General features: G+C 52.4%; 1 protein-coding gene across 4 annotated transcripts in view; it reads left to right on the top strand.

Moving 5' to 3' along the window:
* SH3BP4 (SH3 domain binding protein 4) overlaps positions 1 to 15,906 on the top strand; it is a 96,292-nt gene that overhangs the window by 78,137 nt on the left and 2,249 nt on the right. For all 4 annotated transcript variants that reach the window (XM_087424649.1, XM_087424652.1, XM_087424650.1 and 1 more), the window contains 2 exons: positions 2,751 to 5,113; positions 15,103 to 15,291. In XM_087424649.1, coding sequence (XP_087280775.1) covers positions 2,751 to 5,113; positions 15,103 to 15,291 — 2,552 coding nt within the window. The remainder of the gene's footprint in view (positions 1 to 2,750; positions 5,114 to 15,102; positions 15,292 to 15,906) is intronic.

Below are 15,906 nucleotides of genomic sequence, written 5' to 3'. Positions count from 1 at the left end.
TATAATAGGGATATAACTTTTGAGGGCTTCTCACAAGATTTTAATAGCTGGCAAGCCTTCTTTAATTTTCATTTGATTTTAATTTTCATGTGACATTTTCATTAGATGTGTCAAGGAAACAAATGTGGTTTATATTACTGGAGACTGTGGCCGGGCAACAAAGTGGGAAAGAAGATCTCATCTGACCCCGGCATGGCCCGGCTCCCCCTCAAAGGCAGTACCCACGGGGGCTTTTGGTATCACAGACGCTCCAGTCCCTTATATAAAATGGCATCGCATTTACATACAACCTACGGACATCCTCTCGTATACTTTGAATCATCTCTAGATTACTTATAATACCTATGATATAATGTAAATAGTCATTATACTGTATTATTTAGGGAATAATGACAAGAAAAAAACAATCTGTACATGTTCAGTACAGACACAACCGTAGTAGGCCTTTCGGTCCAAGATTGGTTGAATCCCTGCATGCAGAGCCCGAGGATGCGAAGAGGTGACTGCACTGGGCTGTTTCTATTCATTCCCCTCCCTTCAGTGACAAGTGATTTTTCTTTGGTGTGATTTTCTAGAAGGGCACAGCCAGGGGGAATTCTGCCTTTCCTTTTGGCCAAACCTTGACCCAGTAACACGGCTATGACCTCTCTGTGGTAAGCAAGCAAGATGAGCATTCATTCTACGAATATTTATTGAGCACGTGCTCTGTGCCAGGCCCTCTTCCAGGGGTACCACTGTGAACAGAACAGACCTAATGGAGCTCACACCCTCATGGGGTGATGGAGTGCCCCCCCTCCCCCAAACCAAAACAGATATGTAAGGTGCATGATATACTGGTTGATGGTCAGTGCTGTGGAGAAAGATTAAATTAGGAGGAGAGTGGAGATGTCCGTCTTAACATCACATTTTGTGAGTTGTTATCTAGGGCTGAGCATCATTATGCTGAGCATTTGATCAGCATCATTTCATTTAATCCTCGCCAGGGCCCATTGAGGAAAGATGTTTTTTCTCCATCATGAAGTGTCTCAGGCTCCGGAGATCACACAGCTTCTCAGGGCCTGGATTAAAAGTCCAGATCTTGTGATCCCAGAGCCAGATTCTCCCCAACACCCCAGATAGAGGGTGGGGGTGACAGCCTTCGAGGCCCAGGTGGTGCTTTCTACCAAGCACATCTCAGTAACCTGGTTCATGTAAATAAATAGAGACTTCCTGCTGTATTTTCTAAGACTTTGCCAAGGAAGTGCGATTTAATTTTCATTGTTTCCTTTCAGAGGAAAGGGGAACTGACAGCTGATTTTTTTGGAGGGCCCATTTGATTAAATAGGATGCCCGTTGACTTAATCATATATCAGAAGATGTAGGTATAGCTCAACCAAAAAAATAGTCCTTTCTTGGCTTGTTTACATGGGCAACTAAAAAAGTTTACTTGCAATTGTTTGTTAAAGGAAGGCAGAATATCAGCAAACTGTAAAACCAGGCACGTTGGGTGGGGCGGAGTATAGGGGCTTATTTCCATCAGAAAGAACTTTCTTCATCCTCTGAACATACTGTGTCATGTGTGGGAGGGAGAGAAAACACTTAGGTATTTAATTATCCTTTATCTTTAAAAACACACACCACTTGTTTAGATGACTTATTTTTGCCGTGCCAGTTGCTGTCTGCGTTGGAAACATACGGAGTTGAATGCCAAGAACCGTAATTTAGCTTGAGTCACTGTTTAAAGTGTTGGGATTTTTCAGACTGCTTCAACAGTTATTCAAAAACTATGTGAAGTACGACCAGACGTAAACCTTTGATTTTCAAGGTTTGTGGGAGAGACCATTTCCATGTTCTCGTTTTAAATGATCGTTTAAAAGAGGTCGAAAGAGACTGACCTCAGAAATCTTATTTGACGTAAACAGTTTGATGAAGACTGGGTTCGACTTGGAAATGTAAGAAACGGCCCTGATTGTCAAGGGAACCTTCCCCTCCGTTGACATATTTCGTGTTGAAGGCAGAATGTGGAATCAGCTCGTAGACACTGAGATTCTCTGGTGGCTCTTCATGTCCAGTCCCTGGTTACAGGCAATGGGTCACTTAACTCAGAACGCCTCTGTTTTCCAAGGAAATCACATTCAGCATCTCTTTCTACCTAGTAGCAATTCCAGTAAGTTAGTTAGATAAAGAAAAATTGGGTCAAAATGAGATGTTTAAAAACACAGGGATGGGCCGGCCCTGTGGCTTGGTGGTTAAGTGCGCGCGCTGCGATGCTGGTGGCCCGGGTTCGGATCCCAGGTGCGCATCGAGGCGCCACTTCTCCGTTCATCCTGAGGCCGAGTCCCACGTGCGGCAACTGGAAGGATGTGCAGCTACGACACACAACTATCCACTGGGGCTTTGGGGGGAAAAATAAAATAAATAAAATCTTTAAAAAAAAAAAAAAAACACAGGGACATGTTAACTATTCCATTAGGCTGATTCGCATTTGTGTGGATGATGGAGAGACTGTCTTCATGGCCTTTCTCCTGACTTGGACAGTTGAATTGGAACGTGATCAAGTGTGATAAACGACAGTGCTCTCGTGGTCAGTTTGTTGGCAGGGAATCAAAAGCCAAATTTCACTCTGGTTTGTTTCTGTTAGTTCCTTGCCTGGCTCGTTGTCCACACCTCGGTGGTATTTGTGTGGACACTCTTCTCCCTGGTCTTGCACGATGCTCTGCAGCACCCTGTTGGCCTCACCCTCACCCTCTGTTTCTTTGTGTCTTATGCAGTGCCTTCTCCCAGTGCCTTGCTAGGAGACAATCCCACACCCTTTGGAAATGCAAAGGAAGTGATCGCAATCAAGGACTACTGCCCAACCAACTTCACCACGCTGAAGTTCTCCAAGGGGGACCATCTCTACGTCTTGGACACGTCGGGTGGGGAGTGGTGGTATGCACACAACACCACGGAAATGGGCTACATCCCCTCCTCCTACGTGCAGCCCTTAAACTACCGGAATTCAACCTTAAGTGACAGTGGGATGATTGACAATCTTCCGGACAGCCCAGACGAGGTGGCCAAGGAGTTAGATTTGCTCGGAGGATGGACCGATGACAAGAAGGGATCGAGCAAAACCTACAGCAACAATAACCCTTTCTGGAACGGGGTCCAGACAAACCCATTTCTGAATGGGAACGTGCCAGTGACGCCCAGCCTGGATGAGCTGACTCCCAGAAGTACTGTGGATCTGCTGCTCTTTGACACAGGCACGTCTTCCTTCACTGAGTCCAGCTCAGCGACCACGAACAGCACCGGCAACATCTTTGACGAGCTGCCGGCCACAAATCAACTCCACGCGGAGCCAGTGGTCAAGCGAGACAACCCGTTCTTCAGAAGCAAGCGTTCCTACAGTCTGTCGGAACTCTCCGTGCTCCAAGCCAGGTCTGATGCTCCTGAGTCATCGGGGTTTTTCACGGGCTTGAAATCACCGGCGCCTGAGCAATTCCAGAGCCGGGAGGACTTCCGCGCTGCCTGGCTGAGCCACCGGAAGCTGGCCCGGTCCTGCCACGACCTGGACTTGCTGGGCCAAAGTCCTGGGTGGGGCCAGACCCAAGCGGTGGAGACAAACATCGTGTGCAAGCTGGACAGTTCCGGGGGTGCCGTGCAGCTTCCAGACACCAACATCAGCATCCACGTGCCCGAGGGCCACGTGGCTCCCGGGGAAACGCAGCAGATCTCCATGAAAGCTCTGCTGGACCCCCCGCTGGAACTCAACAGCGACAAGTGCAGCTGCATCAGCCCGGTGCTGGAGGTAAAGCTGAGCACCCTGGAGGTGAAAACCTTTCTCATCTTGGAGATGAAAGTTTCAGCCGAGGTGAAAAATGACATTTTTAGCAAAAGCACAGTGGGCCTCCAGTGCCTGAGGAGCGACTCAAAGGAAGGGCCATATGTCCCCATCCCACTCACCTACAACTATGGGGACACAGTCCAGGTACAGCTGGAAAACCTGGAGCCCTGTATGTACCTGGCCATCGTTGCCCACGGCCCGAACATTCTCTACCCTTCCACAGTATGGGACTTCATCAACAAAAAAGTCACGGTGGGTCTCTATGGTCCCAAGCACATTCACCCCTCCTTCAAGACAGTGGTGACCATTTTTGGGCATGACTGTGCCCCAAAGACTCTCCTGGTCAGCGAGGTCACGCGCCAGGCCCCCAGCCCTGCCCCGGTGGCACTGCAGCTCTGGGGTAAGCACCAGTTCGTCCTGTCCAGGCCCCAGGATCTCCAGGTCTGCATGTTTTCCAACATGACACATTACGAGGTCAAAGCCGGTGAGCAGGCCAAAGTGGTGCGAGGGTTCCAGATGAAGCTGGGCAAGGTGAGCCGGCTCATCTTCCCCATCGCCTGCCAGAACGCCGGCGAGCTCTCTGACTTCACCCTGAGGGTCCAGGTGAAAGATGACCAGGAGGCCATCCTGACCCAGTTTTGCGTCCAGACCCCCCAGCCACCCCCCAAAAGTGCCATCAAGCCGTCCGGGCAGAGACGGTTTCTCAAGAAGAACGAGGTCGGGAAAATCATTCTGTCCCCGTTCGCTGCCACCACCAAGTACCCGACTTTCCAGGACCGCCCGGTGTCCAGCCTCAAGTTCGGCAAGTTGCTCAAGACGGTGGTGCGGCAGAGCAAGAACCACTACCTGCTGGAGTACAAGAAGGGCGACGCCATCGCTCTGCTCAGCGAGGAGAAGATCCGGTTGAAGGGGCAGCTGTGGACCAAGGAGTGGTACATCGGCTACCACCAGGGCAAGGTGGGCCTCGTGCACGCCAAGAACGTGCTGGTGGTGGGCAGGGCCAGGCCCAGCTTCCTCTCTGGGCCCGAGCTGAGCACCTCGGTGCTGCTGGAGCAGATTCTGCGGCCCTGCAAGTTCCTCACCTACATCTACGCGTCCGTCAGGACCCTGCTCATGGAGAACATCAGCAGCTGGCGCTCCTTCGCCGACGCCCTGGGCTACGGGCACCAGCCGCTCACCTTTTTCTGCCGGGCCGAGCTGGACAGTGAACCCGAGCGGGTGGCGTCTGTCCTGGAGAAGCTGAAGGAGGACTGTAACAACACGGAGAGCAAAGACCGCAAGTCCTTCCAGAAGGAGCTCATGATGGTAAGTGCCCGCCGGCTGTGGATTCCAGCGGGATGGGGCTAAATCCAGTCTTCCAGCCTTTCCCGGGCACATGTGGGCACGGCTGTGGTTTAGCAAACCCTGGGACTGGTGTCCAGGCTTATCTCCACTTCCTGAAATACATGGATGGGGTTTTAAGTGTGCCCTGGAGATTGGTGTTTACGTGGGACCTGGAGGGGCCCCCAAACAGCTCACGAGCCACCATGGCAAGGATTGTTCAGGTCTCTTCCCGCCAGATTTGTGAGTCCCTCAGAGGTCTCAGAATGGATCTTCACATGCCCAGTGGGGGTAGGGGACCAAGGGGGCTCTGTGCTCCAACCACCTCTATTTAGATCTCTTGGGAGAAGATCCGTACTTTCATCAGATTCCCAACAGGATCTATGATTGAAAAATTTTAAGAACCACTGCCGCCCCGAAGTCTGTCTTTATTTTGATGTGAGTTTCTCTCTCCGTGTCTGCTGGCAGGTTCCACTATCTCTCTGTAGTGTTGTTTTCTCTTCCTCCTTCTTGTGTGTGTTTGAGTTGGGGGTGAGGACAGCCTCTGTTTTGCCAGCACCACTGGGAATTGGAATCCTAAGAAGTAAAAGGGGGAGGTTGGTGTCACACCACGGATACACCCTGGCCCACAAGCCAACGGGGAAGCGTTTACTGGACCCTTTCACGGCCTTCAGCAGGGCTGGGCCCTGCCCGTCTCACAGCCCATGGGCAGCCCCGCTCTAACCTGTTAGTTCAGTTCTGGTGGCTGCCCTGGAGTACTAGTTACCTTGGAGAAGGTTACTAATGTCCTTCTCTTTCTTCCCTCTTTGAATCTGTGCTTGATATTTTCCATCGACTTCTTTCTGTGAGAGGAGCTGGCTCAGTTCCCTTCCCTGTCCTCCTGAGAGGGACACTCAGGTGCTTTTGTTCCCGTAGGAAAACCTTTGTGACTCGATCATAGGCTTTTCTTCCTTGTTCCCCCCACTCCAGACAGCCCTGGTCACCTCCTGACTTTGTAAGGTGCGACTGTCAGCGCCCCTAGCATTTCTGCCACCTCTGCTCCCCTCCCTCCACCAGCACCTGCCATCCTGTGTGAGTCGCCTGGGAACGGACAAGCCAGGTGTGAAGCTGCGTGAGTCTGTGGATGCACACGTTGACACAGGTGTGCAGCGGAGGTTCATTCATTGCACACACATCTCTCAGCCACCCCCTGGAGCCAGGGGGACAGAAGACACACAGTCCACTGCTGCAGGGAGCATGCATTGCAGCCTGGTAGGGAGTGGGCCGTGAAGAAAGACCCTTTGATGGTGACTCATTATAATATAAAGTGCCAGACGGGCGGAGCAGAATGAGAACCTGACGTTGCCCAGAGGAGGGAGACGGGAACTCAAAGTGGCGGGTTGAGGGGCGACCTTGGCCACCAGGAGGTCGTTGGGGGCATTGATGGTGGCAGCTGCAGTGGGGAGGATGCAGGATTGTCATGGCTGGGGGAGTGAGCAGAGGGAGCAGGGGAGCCTCCCCCCCCCCCGGGCCCTAGGTGTGGTTCCCCACCATGATGACTCATGCCCTCCCTTCAGGGCATGACTTCCTGGCCGGCCTGTAAAATCAGTTCCTGGAAGGTTGTCAGTCTCCTCCGTGGATGGACCCCGCACAGTGGGCAGGGGGTGCGCTTCCCTCAGGCTGGGCTTCTCTATCGATCATGGAATTAGGTGCTTTCATGGAACATAAATGATATTGATTGTTCCTCTGTTAACAGCTAAAAAATGTTCCCCTTGAAAGGGCAGAGGTGAAAAGCAGCTCCTTCCCAGCTGTGGAAAAATGACTGAGGAGGTGGCGTTATTTCCATTTCTTCCTCATTCTTTGCAGAAGACTTAAGTGATTGCTCTTTTTATTCAACTTGAGGAACTTCCTCTGAGAGCAGATTTTTCGGTTGGCTTCCTTGGGTTACTTTGTGTGTCAATGGGGGTCTGTGTGTGTCTGGGACCCTCTCCCCTCTCCCCTGTGAGCCCCACACACCCAGGACTCCCTGAGTCCAGGAGGAAGAAATGTAACTTGACCTTGGGAACATTGCCCTGAGGCAAGGTTAGATTTGTGGTAATAGAGTGAAACTCGTTTTGCAATGTTTCCCCTCTCCCTCTCTCTCTCTCTGTTTCTCTCTCTCTGTCCCTCTGTCTCTCTCAGCTCCTTTACTATCTCCTCATCGTCTTGTGAGCAGGCAAATTTGAATGGTTGGCCAAACTTCTAGAACCCACAGACTGATCCCAGCGTGTTGGAGGAGTCCTGGAAACCAGGAGTTTTCTTTCCAGGGACTGACTCAGCAGTCAAGTTTCCTGCAGCCTCGACCATTGGTTTAGCCCGCCCCCTCTCCAGCCCTGTCACAGCCAGACCAGCCCTTCCCACCCCTCTCATTTCAAAGAGAGTTTTCTGTTTAGATATGATTCCTTGGTTTGGAAGCAGTGATTAAATGGATTAGAAAGGGTGAAGGTATGGGCCGGCCCCGTGGCTTAGCGGTTAAGTGCGTGCGCTCCGCTGCTGGCGGCCCGGGTTCGGATCCTGGGCGCGCACCGATGCACCGCTTCTCTGGCCATGCTGAGGCTGCGTCCCACGTACAGCAACTAGAAGGCTGTGCAGCTATGACATAACAGCTATCTACTGGGGCTTTTGGGGGAAAAAAATAAATAAATAAAATTAAAAAAGAAAGGGTGAAGGTTTAGGATAGTAGATTTGCAGGAAGATGGAAGGGAAAAGCAATAAGAACTGAGTTGTCCATCTCTCCACTGCCATCAGAATGGGGTCCCGCCCCTTCCTCTGTCCCACAAGTTCCCGTAAGACCTGTCCTGCCCATCTCACACCCCTGGGGGCCCATATATGCTCCCCGATCACCAGCCACTCCGGCCTTATCTCTGTGTTTTGAACACACCCAGCTCGCCCCTGCCTCAGGCCTTTGCACACACTGTTCCCTCTGCCTGGAACTCTCTTCCCCCCAATTTCACGTGGCTTCTGCTCCAGGCACCAGCTCAAGTGTCACCTTGTCAGACCTTTCCTGCAACCCTCAATAAAGACTCTGGGTCACGCACCTCATCATCCATATTGTTGTCTTCACAGTGCTTTCTCAAATCCAAAATGGGCTTGTTTACTTGTATTCCTGTTTCCTGTGATTACCCTAATTGAATAAACACTCCACGAGGGAAGGGCCCCGACGCTTAGGAAACACTCAGATACTTGAGGAATGAATGAGCAGTGGATGCGGGCTAAGACTCCGAGCTGGCTACAGCCCCGTGTGGTCAGACTGTGCTTCCGTGCTGCGGTGCCAGTCCCTCTGTGCATTGTGCAGTGCATGTTGTCAGCATCTGAGCTCGTCCGGGAGGTGTCTTGTGTCACTGTCTGGGCTTCCTGGTCCTCTGCCTGCCCTTTCTCACCCACGGTTTGTGACTGCACTCAGAGAATGCTCCTTCTGTCCCCGGTCCTCCTAGCTCTCCAGAGACAGGATGGCCATCCAACACCAGCGACGCCCTCCGGACTGGACTGAAAGTGGGGGGAGGCGTGGTGCTGGGCTGACCCCGAGAGAGTGGGGTGTTCAGAGCAGAGCCCCTGAGTGTCAGAGGGCACTGAATGAGCCCCTGGGGATCTCTGTGCTGGTGGGACTTGTGGGTAGGGGAGGTGATGGAATGGGCACCACGTATTTGAAGAGCTTTTGAAGTCATTCTGTTGTCGAAGGCAGCACGGGGATGACTGGGCGGCAGGTACGTGGCTGCAGCTTCTCAAAGAACAAGGAAGAGCCGCCACCGGCAACCGGGAGTGCTGTTGGTACTCGATACTCATTAAACGTTTCTTTGGTGCCTGCTGTGTGCTGAGGGGCCAGGCTGGGTGCTGGGCTTTCGAAGAACGCAGGCCTTGCCCTTGAGGAAGACTCAGAGTGGGCAGTCACAGGAGTGCGGGACAGACTTGTAATGGGCCCAAAGAGAAGGGCCTCCAGGGTGTGGGCCTCCCAGGGAAAGGCACACGGGGGGCTGATGCCAGAGGGATGTGCAGGAGCCCAGCGAGTGCAGAGGGGCTGTCAGGTTGGAGGCACAGCGTGGGCAAGGGCCAAGGGTGTGGAGCACGGGATGGGGGTAGAGCCAGAGGCCTGGAGAGCCTGGAGGCCAGGTGGATTTGAGGGCTTGGCAATACGGATTGATGGTACATGAGGTGATGGGGTAGTGGCATGGAGCCACCCAGGCCGGATAATGCTTGCACTTTATTCCATGGGCGTTGGAGGTTACATGTTTCAGAGGAAGTGAAGGGGGGTCACGGTGGATACAGGTGTGTCCTGCTCCTTGGGGGTGCAGACATGTCTCTGCTCCTGCGGGGTCTGGGGTGTCCCTGCTCCTTGGGGGTCCAGGTGTGTCCCTGCTCCTTGCTGCCTCCCAGTCTCTGAGTGACCAGGTGACAGTCAGTGGAATGCCCCCCTCTGAGTGTCATTCCTTCAGAACACCAGGATGTCTGGATGGAGGACCCAATTTCAATGCTCATTCCTGGAATGACTTTTGTTGTAACGAGTGGGCAGTTCATTTTTAGCAGAAGTAGGAGGTCCAGGTCAAATTGAAGGGCTGCCGGGTTGAGAACACCCTCACAAACTTGGGCATGGATCCCTTGGCCGTTTACCCCCCATCTGATTTCAGGCCTGGCAGGTAGGCCCTGGGTGGCTGGGTGGCCCTGGGTCTGTGGTTGGACCTGCACTGTGGCATTGATGAGAGGCTCTCTGTCTGTTTTCATGCCATGTGCACATCAGTGTTGACCTTCAGACCTTCAGGGGTCCTGGGGTTTGCACAGCTGCCTTGGCTCATCCAGGTTTTGTTTTTTCTGAAATAAAAATAATCCTCACTGGTTTTTCTATTTGTAAGGACAGTACATGCTTTATGCATTGAATTTGACCATCCTGAAGAACAAAAGCAGAGACAGAAGGTCCCCCAGCCCCGTCTCCCAGAGCTAGCCTCTGTTAGCAGTTCAGAGTGCAGACACTGCGTCTGTTACTCATTTCCATAGCATTTTGCCCCACAGGCTGTCCCGTGTTCTGCTTTTCCCGGTTGGGGGTGAGTGTAGGTAGCTTTCTGTGCCTGCCGTGGAAGGGAACGTGCTTCTGTCTCACCAGTGCAGACGCTGCTCCTTGTCCGTGGACCTCTGCATGCTTGTCTACATTTGTTCCGTGACAGCGTTCTGTGAGCTGTGGCCCACTGCAGAGATCTGAGAAGCCGTCTGTCGGCTCCATGGTATCAAGTGTCACTTTGGGGAGAACAAGGCCTGAGAATGGCAGAAATATTTAAAATTCCTGCAGGTGTCAGGTGCTGTGACTACAGTGACTGGACTGAACGACCCTTGTTGGTGTGTATCCACCCTCCTCGCTGTTAACAAGCCTTGGTTTTGATGTCAGGGTTTTTGTTGTATTTAATGAAGGGGAGAAACTACAGAGTATGTTCGTTGTTTATAGGGCATTTAAGTTCTTTAATGCTTCTTCTGATATACTTTGTGGAAAACACATAGGTGTGTGTTTGCACGTGAATTATGACAACACTGAATGGAGAAAAGGGTTTGGCTCAGGCTGTCGACCTGTGTAGATTTGGAATATCGCCATCTCGTGAGAGAGGGTGTGTGTGTTTGGACGGTGGCAGACAGAACCTCAAGGAACCCAGTTTTCTAAGAACTGGCAGTGTTTTCATTCAACAACATGCTTTCAACATCAGAGATTATTCCCGATTTTCGGGATTACATCTTGAACGAGAGGCACAGTCTCTGTTTTCCTGGTGTGGAAGGAAGGAGAGTCAGCTGGAGATGGAGAAGGAATAGTCAGGGATGTGGGCAGACTTTCCTGAAGGGTGAGGCCGGCTGCCAGAACTGGTCCTGGGGCCGCCACCAAGAAGGAAGCCATTGGCGACCAGGAGTCATTGGTGATGGCTGTGGCCAGGGTCGTTTGAGTCAGGTAGTGGGAGGGAGGGAAACAGGAGTGCCCTGGGCTCTTTGGAGAAGTTTCTCTGAGAAAGGGAAAGTTGCTGTAGGATACAAATCAAGGGAGGGTGGTTGTTTTTAGGAGTGGGGGGCGGGGATGAAATAAACGCCAAGAGCCTTGAAAGCAGATCCGAAGAGTTGAGGGTTGGAGAGAATGGTGTGGAGGGATTGTCTGTGAATCAGGAAAATAACCACCTTACTGCCCAAAAGAGGGGGCAGTTAGCTAACCACTGTGCATTTAGGTAAGTTTCTGGGGGTTCTGCCAGGTGGCCCCAAAGCAGGAATGTCTGCTGCCTGTGGCTAGTACGGGAGATGCTTGCCCTTCTGCTATTTGAACATCTTGGGAACAGAAGCCTGGTGGAATGAACATACAGCAAAACCATAATTATACTTCCTTATATTTTCATAAGAATATCTCTTAAAACAGGGGTTGGCGACCTGGCCCGTGGGCTGCCTGCTTTTGTAAATGAAGTGTCACTGGCACGCAGCCGTGCCCGCTCGGTGTGTCTGTCTGCTGCCTTCACACCTCGCTGGCAGAGGCCAGTAGTGGCAGCAGAGACCATATGGCCCACAAAGCCAAGAATATCTCCTGTCTAGCCCTTTATAGAACAAGTCTGGTCACCCTGGCTTAAGTCGTAGTCCACTCAAGTTAGTGAAATTCCAGCCGGAAGCAGCATCGTGCCTGATTTCATTGGGGATTTTCTGGTATTACTGTGTGTACTCCTGTATGTGCAAAAATCAAAAAGGAAGCTACAGGGACGAGGTTCCCAGAGCCAGAGCCTCCTGCTGTGAAATTTTCTACTGCTGGGGCTTGGGCACCCAAAATGTGCCCTAAAAAATGCGTAAACTGCCCCTTGGTGAGGGTATGGGCAGCTTTGTGACAAACGAAACCAGTGCTGGCTCAGTAGAAGTTGTATAGCAGAGCTGAAGTGAGTAAATGAAAGACGCCTTCGTCCCTTCATCTGTCCCCGCTCCGTGGGAATGGCACTTGGGCGGGGGCCAGCGCTCTCGGTTCCAGCGGTGGCCGTTCAGGGCCAGAGAGAGCGGTTTGCATGTCTCAGGACCTTTGTGTCTTGCACCCCGCGCCCCTGGGGAGAGAGCTGTGTTCACCGTTTCAGCCAGGAATCAGAGGCGGGTGACTGACGTATTCTGTAAGAAAATGGGGCCTCCTCCGGAGCCGGGTGGCTGAGACACAGACACACGTTGGCTTTGTGCGCTGAGAAGCTGTGAGCAGATGCTGAGTGGGGCACTGAGTGACTTATTGTCAAACCCTGTGGTCTTCCAGTACGCTTGTCAGGACAGCCAGCCTGGCTGGAGGGGACCCTGCCTGCCTCGGTGTGTCTGGTGCTTAACCCACCCCAAAAGAATTTAAATCCAAAATGCTACCAATTTTTTACACACCCCTCCCCTATACACATAAACACATCCACGTACACTCTTTACATCTTCTGAAGCACAAATCTAGTAAACATTTAATTTTTTTTAAGTAATTTCATTCGAATATATCACAATTCAAATTGAAACAGATCATTTTCTGAAATATATAAAGTTTAAAAGAACATAATCCAGACCAGGGTTTTGTTTGGTTCAATTCCTGACGTCCTGTGGTGCGTGCAGAATTGGAAAGGCCATTGGCCTGAGCGCCGAGAGATCTGGATTTGCTTCCACCTCTGTCACTTTAAAACAGACACCACGAGGCCCACACAGTGCATGTGAGCTGGGGGCGGGCTGCCTGGAGGCAGATCTGGCTCCGCTGCTCCCTGGCTGTGGCAGCCCCTCACTTCCCCTCTCTCAGCTTAATCTGCAAAATGGGGTCAGCTTGGCATCTGCTTCGTGGGGCTTCTGAGGACTGGGTGAGCCCAGGGCCCCGGCTCATAGTAAGCACTCAGTAATAGTAACTTATTAGAACATACAAAACAGGAAAGGACCGCGTGGTCCTCAGACTCCCTTCTGGCTAACCACATTTGTAGCTGGTTGCTAACCTTTCAGATCCAGGATGGCGTCAGATTGATCTGTCACCGTCACTCATGTTTTAAATTGCAGAGATGAGCTAGAGCATCAGGCTAATGCATTCAGGGAGTCACCATTCCTTCGTTTTATTAAATAAACATCAAATGTAGATTAGAATCCTCGATCTAAAATAGCTGTGCCCTTTAAAGTAAGCAGCCCAGCAGATTGTAACTGCATGAGCTCTGATTCAGGGCTGCCCGCCATCTTCACGAAGAGTTTGACAGATTCTCGCAGGAGCCGCGTGTTCGGCTCAGTTGGGGAGGGTTTGGTTGGTTGGTGGTTGTTGTAACATTTCGGAATGACACTTGCAGTGACAGCATCAGGTGCTCGCACAGAGCGTAAAGGGCCAGGAAGGACGCCAGGCCTGGCGACTCTTTCTGCTCCCGGCATCTCTTTGGTCTCAGCCTCACCTGTCCGAGGGCCCAAAGGAGTCTCAGAAACCATCGCTAGGGGTGCCTCTGGGGCCCACTTTTCCCCGGAAGCTGTTGTTGGGGTGTAATCGGAGAGTGTGCTGGGCGACAGAGGCTTCGTGGGTGAGAGTGGGGGGTGACGCGCCTTCTGTGGTCCCGGAGAGTCTCATCTTCACCACGTCCCCTCTCCTGCCTGCCTAGGGCTCCCATTGGGTGACGTCATCATGGCCAGCTCAAAGCCCGCCAACCACACTGGCCTCGTTGGTAATTAGCATCCCGCCAGACCCACTTGCAGGAGACCAGCAGCCATCATGTAACCTGGGGGCGAGCATGGGCATCTCACCGTGTGCAGAGCAGTGGGTCTGCTGACTTGATTTCGTTTCTTTAAGCAGAAACGTTAGTGTGACCCTAGCTTAGGGTCGCACAGAATGCATTGGGCTGTTGAGCCCTGTGTTGGAAGCCTCCTGACCTGGCCCCTTGTTCCAGATGGGGAGTGGAGTCACAAGGTGGCCACGTGCTTCTCGGTGCCAAGCAGGCCCTTGGGCAGGCCTCTCTGTCCCATTGCCTCCTTCCCAGAGTGACAGGCATTCCTTGCCCTCCTGGGTTCCTCCATAGTTAGTAATCCCTGTCCTAAAGACACACCGGAAAGTTCTTGCAGCGTTGACACAGGAGCAATCCTGTTGATTCTGGAAAGTGTTTCTTGATGGCCCACCCTCAGTTTCAGCCTTGGGCCTCTCTGTTCTCTTTATCCTCCCCTCCACATAGGGTTTCAGTTTGTCTCCAAAACCTAAGAGTCCCAGATCCCAGTCTGAGCTCCAGGCTCCAACCTGAGCCCACCCCTGCATCTCTTCTGCCCATTGGAGCTCTCCCTCTGGCTGGTGTCCTCAGCACTTCACACTCAGAGGTCCAGCTCTTCATCTCGTCCTCCTCCGAGCCCCAGACTCTGCTGTCCATCCAGGCGAAGGGGCTCGCTCTCCGCTTGCTCCCGTGGGAGTGGGAACGGGATGAACCACCGTCATCCTCACTCACCCTGTGTGTTAATGTCCTGGGGCTGCCGCAACAAAGTACCACACACTGGGTGGCCCAAACAACAGCAGTTTATTTTTTCACAGTTCTGGAGGTGTCGGCAGGGTTGGTTCCCTCTGGAGGCTCTGAGGGAGAATCGGGTCCGGGCCTCTCCCAGCTCCTGGTTGCTCTGGCAATCCTTGGCCTTCCTTGACTTGTGGCTGCACCACCCCCACCTCTGCCTCCATCCTTGCACTGACTTCTTCCCTCTGTCTCTGTGTCTCTGTTTCTTTCCTTATAAGGAGACCACTCTTTGAGGGTCTACCCTAATCCAGTAGGACCTCGTTTTAACTAATTCCATCTGCAAAGACCCTACTTCCAAATCCAGTCACGTTCTGAAAAGAGAACGCTGTCAAGCCCAGCGCTCCTGCAGATCATCACTTGTCTTCCCCACGGTGCTGGAGTTCAGGGGGCATTTTATAGGCCTTAGAACTTGTCGGGTAAAGAGGACGCTGCCCCTGCATTGGGACTCTGCGTGAAACCGCAGCCGCCCCTGTCCTACCTCACATCCTTCTCCTTCCTCCTCAGGCCTTACTGAAAATGGACTGCCAGGGCCTGGTGGTCAGACTCATCCAGGACTTCGTGCTGCTGACCACGGCGGTCGAGGTGGCGCAGCGCTGGAGGGAGCTGGCGGAGAAGCTCGCCAAGGTGTCCAAGCAGCAGATGGACGCGTACGAGTCTCCCCACCGGGACAGGAACGGGGTCGTGGACAGCGAGGTGAGCGGGGGCCGCGCTTCCCTTGACCTGTAAAATGTGGTTACAACAGTGTCTACTTTATAGTATTTTTCTGGGGACAAATTATGAGTTACAGAGTGAAAGCAGGTGCCCAGCACACAGTCGGCTCTCACCAAGTGGGGGCCAGTCTCATCCTTCTTGGGGTTATTTGTCATGAGTCCTGGCTCTGATGGTGGCAAGGCCACTCCACCGTGAAGAAGGAAGTTGGAACGGCATCAGTGGAACTGCCCGTCCCTGGCTAATCCTGGTCTTAAGTTACCTTCGGTCAGAGTGAATAATGCATAAGGGAGCCCTTTGTGACCGGTGCTGGGCGGGTCTCAACCTGGGACTGTGTTGGGTGAATACCTGCTGTGTTGTGTGACGTTGGCCAGAGCTGATCCGTTTCCTGCTCAGAGAGTCTTTGTGTTCTCTCTTGTTTGTGGAGTTCGCTGTAAGTTTCCGGAAAGACAGTTCAGGCTTAGGAGACCCAGGAAGCAGGAAGTCCCAAGAATAAGGGTGTTCTTTATTAACACGGTGAATTTCTAAGTAAATGGCTCAGATAGAAAGCGCTACAGGAATTGTAAGGGGGAGAAATCTTTTCTGTTTGTCCAGACACCA

Source organism: Ceratotherium simum, chromosome 37, assembly GCF_057802395.1.
Source record: "Ceratotherium simum simum isolate JZ-2026a chromosome 37, ASM5780239v1, whole genome shotgun sequence".
Lineage (NCBI taxonomy): Eukaryota > Metazoa > Chordata > Mammalia > Perissodactyla > Rhinocerotidae > Ceratotherium > Ceratotherium simum.
This window is presented reverse-complemented; position numbering and strand designations above follow the sequence as displayed.